Here is a 16,304-nt window from a genome sequence, read left to right as displayed (position 1 = left end):
TCAGGCGCAGGAGCTAATGTCAGAGCTGCTGTTTGATCCACCAGCTCTGAGATAGATTAAGCTTTTCTGTATGACTCACCACTGCTTTTATTGTGAAGAAAAACATATTTTGTTTCTGTTCAAATTACTGTAACATGCAAAACCAGCATCGCCATCTCAGAGTTCATAGCACAGCCGTTAATAATAGATTGTCCTATTAAACAGAAAGTTAACTCTATTGTGCATCCAGCATGTAGAAAACAAAGCAAAAAGCAAAAGAATGAATGGGGGAAGCACAATAAAATACTACTTAGACTTGGAGGAGCAAACACAGCATCTTCTGCCAAGCAGAAATGAAGCAGCTGCTTTCTCCTGCAAGCATTACCTCAGCCACTTCTGGACAGATAGGCTTTTATCCGTATCTCCATCTTCATGAGTCACTGTATAAATTGTTTGGCTGCGCTGAGCGGGTCTAAAGAGGGAGAAATACACAGAGCAGGTGTCATCAGCACATGGTGGAAACCACAGTCCTCAGCTCCATAGTCATCCTCCTAGAGCACTGCGTGTACAGGGAGCACAAAGGGCGACCGGCCGAGCCCTGTGGGAAGCGTTCACACCAGAGTCCCTCAGGACGAGAGGGACAGAGCTGCTCAGGTAGACCCTGCTACCACTCGTGGCAGGACCAAAAGCAGTCAAAGAACATGGAGACACCTGGAAATGCTGTCATGGTGCCCTTGTTCTTCATCCTAGTCAAAAGGAGGTCAGTAGCCAACACTGCCCTGGGCAACATCTAGGATTAACGTTGAACCAACAGGGACTTAAGTGTTTCAGTTACTGTGTGGAAGAGATTTCCACCCAGTGTCCCCACCAGACACTCCAAAACAGGGTGATTTGAGATGGTGTAAGGACTGGAGCAATTGTCAGTGATTGCCCCCCATCTCAAGTCACCAGACCCTAAGCCCTTGTAATGTCTACACATCTTTCAAGCGATCTTACTCATGCAATGATTGCATTGTTTGAATCAGTTCATTCTAGTCCCGACACATCCCGATTTACATACTATTTTGTGTTCCCAGCTCTGTCATTAATGTTTAATGCCTTAATTCAGCCATCAATCCCCACTCAGCAAAACGATTCAGCTAAGTACATATTTAAAGTTAAGCGCATTCTTAAATGCTTTGCTGAAATGAAGCGGTCTTACACACATGCTGACATGCTTTGCTGAACGGGGTTTTCATGCACAAGAGTTCACTTGCCATAGGCACTTAGGAGAGGAGCCTTCCTCTCCCTCATTTGCATTCATGTTGAAGTGTGTGGCTTGTGAAGGACACAGAGTTTTCTATAACGTCAAAGCATTATATTCAAGGAGAAGGTGGTTGCAATCCTGTTTTGGTTTTGCTGCTGCTCCAAACGTCATGACACAACCAGATATAATCTTTTGTATTTTCTGAATTCTGTCAAGTTGATTTATTTTAAACTAAAGTTCAAAAGGTAGCTACGACTCTGAAGATCTCTCTTCACAGTAAACTGATCAGATTGAGGTAATGCCTGATCATTGGCATTATGCAGATCTCAAAGAAAGGAAAAATCAGTAAACCTTTGCACAGACCTAATTTTGTCCCTGGTAGGTCAACTAGTAGAGATTAAAAAAAAAACAAAAAAACAAACCAACAAAATGTACTGATTGATTTCTCAAAGCAGGATATTTACCTTTGTCCACCAGGACTCTTACTCCAACACCAAACTCTTTTAACTTTTCATATTGAAAATTTGATAGTATGTTGCTCCAGGGCCTTGGTTTGGTGGGCGGCAGGGAGGGATTTGGTTTCTTGTTTTTACTTTTCCTCTTTTACCCATTTCTTTCTACAGGAGAATGAATGAAATAAATACCATAAAGGCCTTTTCAACTCTAGGGGAATACAATCTATTACAGTCACATATTTTCATTGCTGCTGGTAGTGGTGGAAGCAGTAGTGGATTCACTTGCTTTCATGACTGTTTTATACATACTTTAGCTTAAGCGCTTAAAAATCTTATAAAGCGCTTATTTTAAATATTTTAAGTATTTGGGAGATGTTAGCACTTTACTGTTCCTTTACAAGACAGCTGTCTCCAGCAACAGCTCCTACATGGTCTGTTTACAGCAAATAATAGCTCACAAGGTATCCGAATCTCTTCTTGAATACAGGGGGGGGGGGGGGGGGCTGAGAGGAGGGAGTACTCTGGAGAGGCAATTTTGTGCTGAAGACACTCATTGCAACATTTTGGAGATGTCTGTTACCTCAAAGTTTGATTTAAAATTGTCCTAGTTATGGGTGAAAGTCAGACAAAAGGAGCTTCTTTAGCACGCCTTTTAATCAGTTCAACCATACTCCTAATTTTAGGTCAAAATTTTGTTCAGTCAAAGTGCATGTTCATTAAATACTCTTTCGTTTTACGCAAGGAAGATGTCCGTGACAGCAATAAACAACTTTGCAACTTTCAGCTTATGCAAGAATAAAGACTTACTACAGCTTGATCTAGTGTACATCCACCCAGTCCTATCTGACTGGATTAAGTTGAAGAAGCAGATTTCAGGTTTTCACTCAAATTCTACTAGCAGCCTGGTATTTAAAATCAGAACCCCCCTTCTTTCCCACCCCCCCAGAAGTATTAGATGTATTAGAAAAGTTAAAGAGACATTTTCTGAAAATCTGGAAAAACCCTAATCAAATAATAGTAGTTTCAGGATCTGAACAGTACAGAGACCCATCTGTCTCGTTACCGTGATCTAGAAATTGGGCAAGAGAAATTCTGTGACCTGCTTTAATCTCTCAAGCCATGGACAGTAACTGGGCAGTTTCTTTGTGCAGCGTTCGCTTCCTCTCATCAAAACTTTCCTGAGTAGTACGTGTTGTCCAGGGACTTTCTGATCCGTGTGACTCCCCTTGCTTTCAGTCTGTCACCACAGAAATAGTCCATTTATCGTTTTTCGGTTTTAGATTAGTTGTAAATGTTTTTTTCCTGCTAAGGCATCTTTGGGCCTAGGGAGCTTCACGAACTTTGTGAAGTTTCAGACAGGCCCAGAAAGCCAATTGTTGGCCATGAACCTTGAGAACTACGACCACGCCTGAGAGGCACATGCCAACGTGTAAGCAAGCCAGTTGTTGGAAACTGGGGACGAGGTTTCCTCTTCCCCAGGTACGTTAAGCGGAAGGCACTGCTGTGACCGCGGTGTGGACAGGCACACCTGAACCGGCAGTGAGTGTGCCAGGCACGGGCACAGCTGCAGTCTGGTAGGGGCGGCACAGTCTTCAGCATCTCCTGGAAAGCCCACCTCAGAAGCTCTGTAGGTACTTACATGGCAAAACCGCACAGGTCTTACGGTTGCTGCAATTTGGTTGCTGCAATTCGATTGCTGCTGGTTCTTATGACAGCTATTTTAAAGCAACTTGAATAAGCTTTGTATTTGCAGGAGTATTTGCTGTGTAAGCTGAAGGTCAGTAGACTATGAAGACACAAAATCAGACAACAACCAAGAACCGTAACGGAGGGAAGCTTCCACAACAGGTTTTTAAGTACAATTATCGATGACAGATTGTACTGGTTACAATGTGTATAGTAACCTGTGTTTTGGGCAGCCATCGTTTTCAAGGCTTTGGTTCGGGGCCCTGTGAGTGAATAGCATCTTCCCACAGGGTTCTCAACACAGCACGAGGCTTTACAGATTAAAAGCAACATATATTATACATGACATCTGCGTGCACTGCTCCTCAAAAGCAAGCTACATTGAGGGACCGGAAAACCAGCAACCTGCCACTATAAATTCCTCTTTCCTGGTCCCCTGTCGTCCCCCGTCCCCCCCTTTAATATCGCTGCCTACCGACACGTTGGCTTTGGTCACCTTGTCACAAGGAAGCAAGCCAGCCAAGGCAGCCAGCCTGTGTCATGCGTGGGCTTTCAGCAGCTAATTAGCATGAGGCGGCCATGGGAGTTTTGGAGAAGCTGAGCTCTGGTGTAACCCAATGCCTTCCACTAGGAAGCTTTTAGAGGCTCCAGCCATACATCATTTATTTTTGCCAGTCACACGGCAGTAACGCTCGTTTTGCATAATGGACACTTGCAATGGAAAAGCGCTTACAGGGTTGCAGCACGGCAGACAGCCCTTTCATCTACCTCTACCGAAGAGAAATTCAACAATTATGGGAGTTTACAGCATTCTTGTAGAAGACTCGGAAAATAATGCTTTAAAGGCATGCGAAACCTCTTAAGACGGCACTGAGGCCGCTCAAACGTAGCGCCGCACGATCGTTCATTTACGCCTCTTTCCGGCATCTGCGCGCCTCCTGAGGTACAGGGAGTTCATCTTCTCACCGGCGGTTCCTATCAAATTCAGGCTGGGCCACAGAGGACTCGGTGCCAGGAAAGGCTGCAGCCCGGCCGGCGTTTGCACCTGAGCCGCAGGTCGCCCCCAGCGCTCGCGTGTGCGCCCACGCCTGAGTGGGCGCAGGACCCACGCCCCCGAGCCCCGCCGCCCCCTCCGCAGGCGTGCAGCGGGATGCGGTCAGGCCGCGCCCGCACGGCGAGGAGCGCCCGGCCCCGGGGCAGGGCCGTGCGGCGGGGGGGGGCCGGGCCGGCTGCGCCGCCGCCCCGCGACCGGGAACCGGCTCCGACGGCGGAGGCGGCGCGCGGCCACCCGCCGCCCCGCCGGCCGGTACCCAACGGCACGGCACGGCACGGCACGGCTCGGCACGGCTCGGCAGGGCACGGCAGGGCGCGGCCCCGCCCGGGATGGCGGAGGGCAGCCCCACCTCCCTCCTGCACCTCTCCATCATCCGCTGGTGCGTGCTGCCCCTTTCCCCGCCGCCGCGGCCCGAGCCGGCGGGGCGGCTGGGGAGGCCCTGGCCGAGGATGGCGGGGGGAAGGCGGGGGGAGGTGGCGAGGCTGGTCTCCCCCCCTCGCCCGGGGGTCTCGCAGGGCCTGCCCGGTGGGCTTGCAACAGGGAGGGCAGGAGTCCGACTTCTAACGCTTAAGCGCGGTTTCGTAGGACAAAAGTCTGGGTTGCTGTAAAGGCCCCACCATCATGGCGGTTTTGCCATGAAAGCAGGGAAATTTCCCTGAAAGTCCGTCTCCCACCACAAGTCTTACTGACGTGGAGGTGGTTTGGCATGGGGGAAGTGGGATTTTGTCTCAGCCTACCCACTCACTGGGATCTGGCCGTCAGGCCGCCATCCGCTTGACGTGATGCTGCAGGGCAGATGGCGAGGACCATCCCTGGCTGGACCACTCAAGGCTGGCGTGCTTTTACAGCGCAGCACGGGTGGCTGCGAGGCTGCACGGCCGGTGGCACGCTGCCATTCAGCGTGACACCGAGCGACTGACGTTCTCCGAGGTCATGTTTCCTTGAGGTGCAGATAATGGTTGAACTCCTCAGTGAGATACTTTCTGTGGTGGAGTAAGGTTGTCACCATCATCTTCTTGTGCTTTGAGAAGAGTGTCATCTGCCATGTGACAGCGAAAGAGAAACCAGGGTTACTTTCTTTCTTTCCCCAAGCACAGCTGAGTCCAGCTAGTAAACAGTGTTGAAAATTTGTGTGAAAGAGTAACAACACATACAAGCGAACTTTTAACTTGACAGCAGCTAATCTTCGACCTTTTTATTCCTCCTCTCAGTAATACCTGAGCAGCGGGAGTTAGTCTGTGCTTTTGCTGTGATAGAGACACCACTACTCCCATTTTAAAAGGGCTGAAGGAAGAGATCATCCAAGGTCATCCAACAAGTTTGAGACACTGCATAAAACTGAGTCATAAACAATCCTCGAAAGGATGAACCGATGATTTTTTCATCACAACAACCTTCTGAATCACCTTTTCATGTTTTGAAAATTTTAAGATATTCACCTTCATTTTACAGTTGGTGCATTGACGGTAGCAAACTAGATTTTGGTCCAGAAATAGTTTACCAGCAGACTTGCCCACCTGTGTAACGGCCTGGCTGCCAAGGGTTCACATATAACAGGTAGCAAACCCCAAAACCCTGGAGTCCATTTCAGGTCCTAGAAGCAGCAGATAACAATCCCAATGGAAAGCGTGGATAGGAAGTAGTAGATAAATGGAGGAGGTCTTTCCCCATGTGCTTTTTCTTTATCCTCCGTTTTCCTCCCTTACCACTCTTCCCTTTTGATTTTGTTGTCTTTATTAACAGTTTCATTTTGATGCATGCCATAAATGCTCAGGTTTTGAGAACCTCGGGGCTAATAGGCAAGAAGATGAGTGCTGTGCTCTTTGTGGATTTTTTTTCCTGATAGACAGTATTTTTGTGTTATGTGTCAGCACTACGAATGTGTTTGACTTGTTATTTGAAAAAGGCTGGCAGTTTAATAGACCATAAATTCATGAAGTGAAATTCCCAAATATTTTGTCACTAAATAGTTAAATGCTGAGGCAAAATTATTGGCAGAAAACAGCTACTGAAGCATGAATTAATTTCTGCTGCACTTCCAATGACTCTTGTGGTGTTATATTAAGGATGAATTTGGACTTAGGTTTAATCTCCTCTGGGACTGCTCAATTACGAAGGGTTTTGAGACGGTTGCTCTAGAAGAAACAAGCATTTCTGCCTGCTGGGAGGCAGAGCTCAGTCAGGACTCTTATCTAGAATAAATTTCATTTACCTTTCAGCCCCGTGACGGGAAATACCCCATTAACGCAGCAGATCCCCTATCTTTGGTGCAAGTTCCTGCTCATTTCTAGCCGTGAAGGCTTTGCTGTCGCATGGTGGGGCTGGAGGCGGTGAGGAGCTGGCAGGGAGCCCAGCACAGCTCAGCCCCGGCGCTTGGCAGCCCCAGCCCCTTGGGTTGGTGGGTGACAAGATGGGCTGCGAGGAGGTAAAAGCGAGGCATTTTGGGGCCTTTTGCTAGGGAGAGGGGAAACCTGGGGGAGGCAGTCAGCCTTCTTCCCTGCGGAAAGGGGAGGAGGCACGAATAAAAGGTGAGGTAGACATCGTCAGACTGCACAGGCATCATCTTCTTGCTCAGTCTGTTCTAGCAAACCGGTTGGCTGGAGACCTTACCTACTGTCTACTGCCAATACAGCTAATACAGAAAGATAAGCACTGGGTCGCCTGAAATCAGGCTAGTAATAAAAGAGAGGATGCTGATTTAAAACCCAACCGGCTTATCTCACCTGGTGATTATGAAAAGTCTGCTTTCCCAACCAACTCAATTATCAGTAAAGACACAGTGAGTAACTGGCACTGTGCTGCACTAGCATTCAGCTGATAAATTAATTAAGTATGCATAAATCATTTGGTATAACGGAAGCAGAGTCACAGTAAGAAAACACTGCCATACGATCCGTGTGTCATGCTTTGAAAATTAATCTCTCCGCTTCTTTGCTCCGGCTTTGCTCCTGCATTTGTACTGCAGGAGGCTATTATCTTCTGACATCGAAACCATTGGCATTATCTCATCAGTAAAGGTCTCTCTTTTTCTGGTGAAGGTAATACTTTAGGCTAATAAGTAACTAAGTTTACGTCTTCCTCACCTTATTTACACAAGCGGTTGCATTTACTTGACTATGACCATTCTGATAAGTCGGATGAGTAAGGGATTTGGCCAAAGGATGAGTATTTAAACACCTTAACCAGTTTCAGTCCTGGCAGTTCTGTCACATAGTAACTGTAAATTAAAATTCTGTTCTCTCATTAAGCTTGTGCTAAATTCAGTGAGGTTGTATGAGAACAGAATTTAGTCCTTCATAGTTTGCGCACTCTCTGTCCCAAAACATCATATTGCACATTTTAGATGGAAAAATGCTCATATTATTATTTTTGGTATAGCAGAGACCTTTATAATGAGAAGATCAAAGTTACATCCTTTGATGTAACAAAGTTACCATGTGAGAGATGCTAATACTTTCTGTATCGGTGTTAATGGTATACTGATATTACTAAGTTGCATTTTTTAATTAAAAACAATGAGGTCTAGTTAATTTCTTAGCAGAGTTTCACATGACCTCTCATACACTTTGGAAACAAGGAAAGTAGAACTTAGAAAGTTAAAACCAAACATAGAATATATGTATGTATATATATATATGAAGAGGCATCATTTTTTTCCCAGAATACACATTAACATAAAAGTAGTAGCTCTCTTTTTGATTCTACACTTCTATAAAATTGGAGTAACTATTACAGAGTTCACTGTAAACCTCATAAGCTATTAAAATCACAAGCTAACAATTCTTTCTTCTAATTTTGACACAAACCAATTGATGTTTTTGTTTTAAAGGATAGCTGATAATTTCTATTTGTGTGAAGGATGCACTGTACCCCGTTGGCTACTATATGAATTGTATACGGAAAGCTGCAGTCCAAATTCCAAGTATCAAGTAAATTCAGCCACCTTTGGAAAGGTACAGAGTAGATAGGATATACAAGATAAGAAGCAGAGATACCTGAACAGAAAATCTGATGATCAAATATACACACTGCATATAAAAAGAGATTAAATAACAGAGAAGAATGAATATATAATGTATTATGCTTGTGTCTTTTCTAGTATATTTCTGGTAGGCCCTCATGTAGACATAGTTATACTAGAGAAAAGAGTATTGTCTGTGATGAAGTTTATTTTCTTCAGGGAACTGGTGTATGTTACACTAGCAAAGATTTCTTTTGCCAATGTATTTTAGAAAGCTTTACCAGGGTAAACAGTGCAAGGTTAATAAACTCGTCCTGAGGAGCTGATTCTTCTGTCCTTAAAAGACCCCTTTGGCTGTTACATAATTTTATACTTTCCTTTTTAAGTGTACTTGGAGAGATTTTGTTCCAAACACACCCTAAAAAAGTTGTTATAGAATCATCCAAGCAAAACAAATGCAGATGTAAAACCCAATCTCCTTTAAACAGTTCCACTCTTCTAATACGTGGAGGTTGATACAACCCACAGAGCAATTACCACTTGGAAAACCCAATTGCAATTCAACTTCATTTAACAAATTAAGGAAGATAGAATGCCTTGTGATTATTTGTTGCTCAAGACTTTTTGTTCAGAATTTCCTATTTGTACCGCTAATATTATTCTATTAGTGCCCATGGTAGGAGCTACTAAGCATTTTTTTAACACAAACCCCAAAATAATTTAAATACAAGTTGTGCCTGAAATAAATTTCATTTGTGGGGATAACCTCGTTTTATGAATCATTTATCTCAACTCAGTTGAATCTAATTTTTTTCACTGGGTAAGTTAAATCACTCTTACTTAAAATTAAGATTGGAGTGAGTGATCCAGCGTGATTTATTACCATAGCTTAATGGATCATCACCTGTCAGCTGAGCCCATGGGTAGAATTTGCCTGGCTCGGGGTAGATGTCTGCCGTGAAGCTAGTCGCCTTAAAATCTCTTGATAGTCAATGGAGAGAAATAAGTAGTTACATATGATTCCTCTCACCCTAAATGAGTCATCTCAGGCAGCTTGGATGAAATGTGCCTTGGAACTGCCTGTTTTTCTCCACTGACTACAGAGTCTGCAGCGACTAGCTTAGACATCTCTACCTTGTAACCATGTAGGTAAGATTAATCCCATCCTGTCTGTACACTTTCAGGTGCTCCAGCGCGATTGAGTTACCACCTGTAAGCTAAGCCTTCTTGCGGTTTAAGTTAATGCATTTTACTTTTTAAGTTGGGACGGGCACGGATGAAGCATGAGTCTGGTCACGCAGAAGAGCTTAGCTGATGAGCCATAGTTGCTGTAGGTTGGTGCTTGCAAGTATTTGCTCACAGCCTTAAGCGACCCAGTGCATTACAGTGCAAGTTAAGACCTCCCAAGTGAGCAAGCTGGGGTGCAGCTCCCCAATGGCTTGAAATGGTCTGTCCTTCTGCAGCAGGAGGTGGGACCGTGCAGCAAGAGGCTGAGGAGGGCAGGAACTGCAGCAACGCCGGTTTGAACTAAAGGTGCACATGTAATCGGTTACCACAGCCTAGCTAATGGGCTGAGCTATTAATAATTCACCAAGCTGTAGCAACATGACTGCATTACATGCCTGTGGACTATAAGGACTTTTGCAGTCAAGCCCCGAGTGAATCAAACTGTGATGATTTAAGACACTACTAATCTCACCTGCCCGACCCCTCTGCCCAAATACACCACTGTCTCTGTAGAAGAGGCAGTGGGAAGAAGTAATGTGTCTCATGCCACAGAAGCCCTGGTTTCATAGGCTGCCCTTTTAGGAAAATGGGATTATGCTAAAATACCAGCTTGAGAAAGGGAGCAGCTGCGGTGCGTGCACGCAGAAACGTGCAAAGAACAGGACCAGTCCAACACCATTAAAACTGGAGGTGCATGTTAGTGTGAGTTGAGGAAATTTGTCCTTTAGCAGGCCTTTGGACCAGCAAAGTAGACTTTGCACAGAGTCCAGACTTTGCATTGCTGAGTGGAGGCTCTCCTCACTAACGTTGAGTACTCAATGATCTGTTCCTGCTATATAGGGAATGTTAGCTCCAGCTGTCCGGGGTTAGTCTCTGCCTTCACAGGATAGCTCATGCAGAATAATCATAGTGAAGTGGATTATTACCCTGACAGTATCTTATTACTCTGTGGGGCCTAACCTTGACAGATGCTGCGTGACCTCAGTTCACATTTACCACTGCGGGTGGTCAAAAGGTTGCTTTGCAGCTTGATGATTCAGGTCCTTTTAAAACAGATAAGTCAGGTCCTACCCTGCAAGTACTCCTTGCAAGAGTGAGCGGGTAGGTGAAGTCCCTTGTGTGAGTAAGTCCTACTTGAATGAGTAAGGCTTGCAAGTCTGGCAGAGTCCTGGAGAATCACAGCACCTTCCAGTTCCCCCAGCTGATATACCCACCTGCCTGCGGGTGGTCTCCTGGGGCGTGCACTGACTGTGTTTCAGTGCAAGGTAAAACAGACTAGTCTAAAATTTCCTACCTGAGGGAGGTAATCCCTTAAATTACTTAGAGTTGGATCCACAAAAGCCTGATTGAGTTCAGTTCAACAGTTACCATTTGAGAGGTATGTAAGAACAGGTATTAGCCTGCAAATGATGGAAAGCAAAAGAAGAGATTAAGGAGAAAAAAAATTTAGCAGATACGTTTTTGCATTTTAGAATGAATTTACCAAGTATGTCTAATTTTCTGTTTGTTTTTTTTAGCTTGTTCGGTTAGTTTTCCCGGGTCTGGGGACAAGAAGGCTGGGCACAAGAGGGAACACCAGGTATTGGTTTTGCTACCTTTGTTTAAAAATGTTATTTATAACTGTTCTAATAAAATTTAAAAATGGCTGAATGTTCAGCTCCAGCACTGTAATACAGCCGCTGAATTGTTGGTTGCAAGTCTGTAATACATCGCAAGATCCAGAGTGATTCGTGATGTCACCAAGTACATCAAAATAGAGTCAATTCATGAAAATCACCACATCAGAGCTGCCTTGGTAGGGCATGAATTCCAGATCGGACTGGTTTTTAAAAAATTAGCGCTTTGAGTTGCAATAGCTTTTACAGCATGGCTTGCATGAGGCATCTGCCAGACATCACAACCTTACTCAGAGCTCTTGAGACACCGGGTCAGGAAAGCCTGGCTCCGGGATCCACGGGGGTGGCAGCCGTGATTAATGTCTGTGTTGTGCTTTTCATCCTTGCACGTATCTGTGGAGTGACCCAGCACGTACTGGTGGTCAATGGAAACGTTGTAAACAATTTAAAACCATTTAAATCAGACCACCTCAGATCCTCCTCCTGCATGTCCTTTCTTTTCCCTTCCCTCTCTTCTTCTAGAGCACGGAGAGTTTGATCCTCTTTCATTGATTCAACGTCCAAACTTATAATCACACTCTGAACATCCAGACTGGAAAAAGGGATGTTTTAAGGGCATTGAGACACAGTAATTTTAGGAGCATTTTGAGTAGCTGTCATGTACTGGCTTTGAGACTGACATGCCCTTACTTGATCTGTGACTTTTCACCACTAGTTTGGACTTGCTATCAGCTTCATCCAGCAAGGTCCTTTATTTTGGGAGTGCCTCATCACAGACACTCCCAGGCTTCTCCTCATAGCTGGCAGGATTTGGGATGGTGCATGATAGCCCTCAGCCTGCATGCTCTCTCCTCCCATCAGCAGAAGGTTACCCTCTGCTGGCTGCTGGTGGCCCAAAAACCACTGCACTGCTCCCCTGGCTTCCCCGAAACCCAGCCTGGGAAGAGCCAGCTGGTAGCCCCTGGGTAGCAGGGGTGGTGACTCTGCTGCTCACCAAGGTTGGGATAAACCTTAGAGAAGGTCTGGCAGGTTTCTTGGGTTTTAGCTTGTCATGACCACCGATGGGCCACCCAGTACCTAAGCTACCGTGAATGGCTGTGGAACAACTGCACTAGATCCTTCAACTTCGTGGGTGTCGGTCTCTTCTCCCAAGTAACTAGTGATAGGACGAGAGGAAATGGCCTCAAGTTGCACCAGGAGAGGTTTAGATTGGGTATTAGGAAAAATTTCTTTACATAAAGGGTGGTCAAGCATTGGAACAGGCTGCCCAGAGAGGCGGTGGAGTCACCATCCCTGGAGGAGTTCAAAAAACGTGTAGACATGGCACTTTAGGACATGGTTTAGTAGGCATGGAGGTGTTGGGTTAATAGTTGGACTAGATGATCTTAGAGGTCTTTTCCGACCTTAATGATTGTATGATTGTATTGTATGAACTTCCATGGGGATACGGGGTCCTCTGTCAGCTGGGACTGTAGTCCCTGACCTCACTAAGTGTCCTATACAAATCTGTTGCACCCCATGCGCCAGCTTATGTTTGTTTGTTTAGAAGAAGGTATCATTCCAGGGCAAAAACTGTTAAAAAGAGTTTCTAAAGAGTTGGTGCAATTATCTTCTGTTGGGGAAAACACATTTTCAACAGAATTTAAAAAAACCCCAAATGTAGCTTTTTTACTTGGTCTTTTCTTGTTTAAATAGGATGATCATCTGCTTTCAAAGGAGGAATATGAATTATTTGCTGACTTGTTGAAAATCATATGCTTGTCAGTTTGTAATTTTTTTTTAATTTTCTAGGTATCATTATGATGGAATAGCTATCAAGAATAACTCTTCCTTTTATGGACGTTATTACTCTCTTCTATCTGAAAAAAATTATCACAGGTTTGTTTTTTAAAATGTTTTAATCATAAAATGACACATGACAGTCTATATATTGTCTGTATATAAAAGTCTGTAAATCATCTGTTGAACATTGACAACTATTATATTTTTCTTATTATTATGCTATAAAAGTGCTGTGCCATTAAGTGCTGTGCCCTAATAGAGAAGCTCCATTTTGAAAATATGCCCTGCCTCATCAGACTTCCTTGAATTGGACATTTTAGCCATGCAGATCTTAGGAGTAGGAACTCGTGCCAAACCTAAAAGAGGAGCTTAATATATTGAGATTCTAAATGGCAGCTCAAATAAACGTATTGACAGTTGCTTCATGACATTGTAGCACCTTCCGTACTAAACAGTAGGCTGAAGAGACTTGTATTAAAGTATAAATGCACTTTTGAAGTGTTTTGAAGAGTCCTACATGCAGTCATGTTATCTTGGTATTTTTGCTACTTGAAACAATGAGGCATATTACTTTGAAAATACTTCCTTCACTTCATTTTAAAATTTCAGATTTTAAAATCACCTCTTGTAAGGAAACAACAATGAGAAAATGTATAAGATGAATATAAATTGATTGCAAAAATTAGAAGTCTGAAAATAATTGATGAACGTAAGATGCTTTGGCAGACTACACTGTAGACATGAGCACATTCCAGTTGTAGGCAGGTGAGGAAGAGTTCTCATGTTTAAGCTCATGGTTCAGATAAACAAACCACAGGCTTGCGTTTCTCCCCAGAAAAAAGGAAGGGAAATGCTGCCACACCTTAGCAGCTCTGCACTCCTTTTAAACACACAGAAGAAAAATAGGTGCAGCCTATGCCTTGGACTTTGGAGACCAGGCTCATATCCTCACTCTCTTACAGACTTGTACATGACTTCAACATGTATACGGATAATTTCGGTACTTTGGTTCCATTCTTTAAAAAGGAGATACAGCATTTTTCTATAGCATGAATATTAGAGGGATACAAGTCAACCTATTAAGCATCCAGATATTCTGGTGATGATGAAAGCTGTTCCAGTGTCTGTGATATTTTACAATAGTTACTTAATTGAATGCATGCTCTGCGAGAGAACAGAAAAATTATACCTATAGGTTTATTGCCCTTCTCCATGGATTTTACAGCAGAGTAATGTTGCAGAAGTCCACAGAGTAGCAACGGTAAAGAACGGGACAGGGCAGAGGATCAGGTTCTGCAGATGATCAAGTGGCAATCGGTTTTTGTGAGACCAAACAAATTATTCATAGGCCACTCGAGGCTTGTTTCCCATGAGACCCTTACTGAAGTGATATCCCTCACTACCCGTGCACCCAGTATAACCAGAAAGGCCCAAGATTTGATGTCCGTAACGAGGAAAGGTCTTGGCCACTGTTCAAGGAACATTGCAGGTCTGTGGCTGCCTCTCTGCTGGTATTTCTTCTTCAGGGAAAGAAAGGTGTTTCCCTGCAGCGTCACTTGAAAACAGCAATCTCGCTGGGCGTAGTAGGAGAGCTGCTAGTTCTGGTGGTAGAAGAGATGAGAGAGAGAACAGGATAATTTGCATTGTTGCTGTTTTTCCCCCCAGCATAGAAACACGCTGAAAAATTACAAAAAGTAGGAGGAACCAAAGAAGCGATGTTGACTAAGTCCAGGCAGGGTGCAGAAACAAAGCCTTTAGCCACTGCTGGGAGCCAGAAGCACCACATATGCCAGCACAGCTTGTGTTCTTGGCCCCCCTCATGGAAACGAGCCCTGTTCCCCAACCAGCTGGGGAACACGCCATAGCCCATGCTTAACCATAGGGGAGCAGCTGCACTGGCTGCAGGCCTCCCTCTCCTTCTCCGCCAGCTGCCAGAGATGCCTGCCTGGACACCTACTCCTAAAAAACTATATTTAATTTGGTCAAACCAAGGAAAAGGAGGTGTACTCCAGGGAAAGGGCTGACATCAGCCAGCCATCTAGTGATCTTGATATAGTTTCTTGGGATAACTTTTCAGATTAAAAAAAAAATCAAAATATAAAGATCGTATTCAGACAAAGATCATCTTTCGAGTTGCAGTAGAAAAGTCTCTTCACTACAAAATTATCTTGTCTGATGCTTCCTTCATTTGACAGTCACTAAGCTGTTGTGTGAAGCCTGACAGCTGAAATTAGAACAGCTTCCATGTACGTCTAAATGCATGTCCCTGTCCCGAGCCAACGTGCACACCTGCAACACCTGGGCGGCTGGGTCTCACAGTTACTTCTTAGTGTCTGATAAAGGACAGCAGGAAAACATGGAGAGAAAGCAGTAAAAAAGCACAAAACACAGCCAGAGAAGCATGAGTAGTACAACTCCGAAAAAAATGATTAGGCCACGTACAAAATAAGCAGCAGCTTCGATCAAATAAGCGAGTTTGTTTCCATCTGTTTTCAGAGTTTTGTACATTCTTTGCAAATAAATAGGAACACATCAAGGAAATACCTCATCTTTACTGTCCTCTCAGTAGGGTTCAGTACTTTTTGAAATCAGAATTAATTTTGCATGACCCAAAGAAGTTGATAAAACCAGCAATGGCAAATTCTATATTTTTTTTAATTAGAAAATTGAAATTTAGAAAAAGAGTAATGAAAACTTGAAGACTTTTCTACCTGCAAGAACAAATTTTGTTCTCGCAGAGGTAATCGCATAATTGTAGCAGGGGTATTTGACCCATAACATCTCAATTTTTGAGAGTGTGTTGGTGTGGAAATTTCCAAATTATAGTGAAGAAGATTTTTAATATGCCCTTTCAGCGCAGTCCAAATGTTGGTCTGTGGACCAGACCCAGCTAATGGGATATACTTCTCTGGCTTCTTGCCAGTTCCCTCTGGCAGAGACAGGGGATGTCTGTTTGAGTAGGGAATGTGTCCTAAATAACTATTGCTCCCTCCCATGCCCAAACAGAGTCCAACGTGCAGATGCTTTTTCTGGTGCATCTACCTGAGGGGAAGACGGAGCCGGGAGCCCAGCTGGGAGACCAACACATCCACCCAACCTGCGGGTTGCTGAAGAAAGGGATGGTTTCAAAACTATGATCCATTCCCTCTAGTTACTGAAAAGAATATTTCTTGGCCATATTAAGATAGTTGGCAATTGACATGGTGCTGGTAGTGAGGAACTGGGCCTGTGAAGGCTCTGGCAGGTTGGGAGCTTTGCTTGTTGGTGTAACAGAAATGGCAGTAAGATTTTAATGGTT

At 44.3% G+C, this 16,304-nt stretch overlaps 1 protein-coding gene across 7 annotated transcripts in view; it reads left to right on the top strand.

Moving 5' to 3' along the window:
• The window catches only part of RFX8 (regulatory factor X8), a 49,624-nt gene that overhangs the window by 11,570 nt on the left and 21,750 nt on the right, over positions 1 to 16,304 (top strand). For 5 of the 7 annotated variants that reach the window (XM_075524457.1, XM_075524420.1, XM_075524429.1 and 2 more), the window contains 2 exons: positions 11,126 to 11,187; positions 13,016 to 13,102. In XM_075524457.1, coding sequence (XP_075380572.1) covers positions 11,126 to 11,187; positions 13,016 to 13,102 — 149 coding nt within the window. The remainder of the gene's footprint in view (positions 1 to 11,125; positions 11,188 to 13,015; positions 13,103 to 16,304) is intronic. The other 2 variants (XM_075524447.1, XM_075524438.1) reach the window with 1 other exon arrangement.

The sequence above is a fragment of the Mycteria americana genome, chromosome 1 (genome assembly GCF_035582795.1).
Source record: "Mycteria americana isolate JAX WOST 10 ecotype Jacksonville Zoo and Gardens chromosome 1, USCA_MyAme_1.0, whole genome shotgun sequence".
NCBI lineage: Eukaryota > Metazoa > Chordata > Aves > Ciconiiformes > Ciconiidae > Mycteria > Mycteria americana.
Note: the sequence above shows the minus strand (reverse complement) of the source record. Positions and strands in the feature narration are given on the sequence as shown.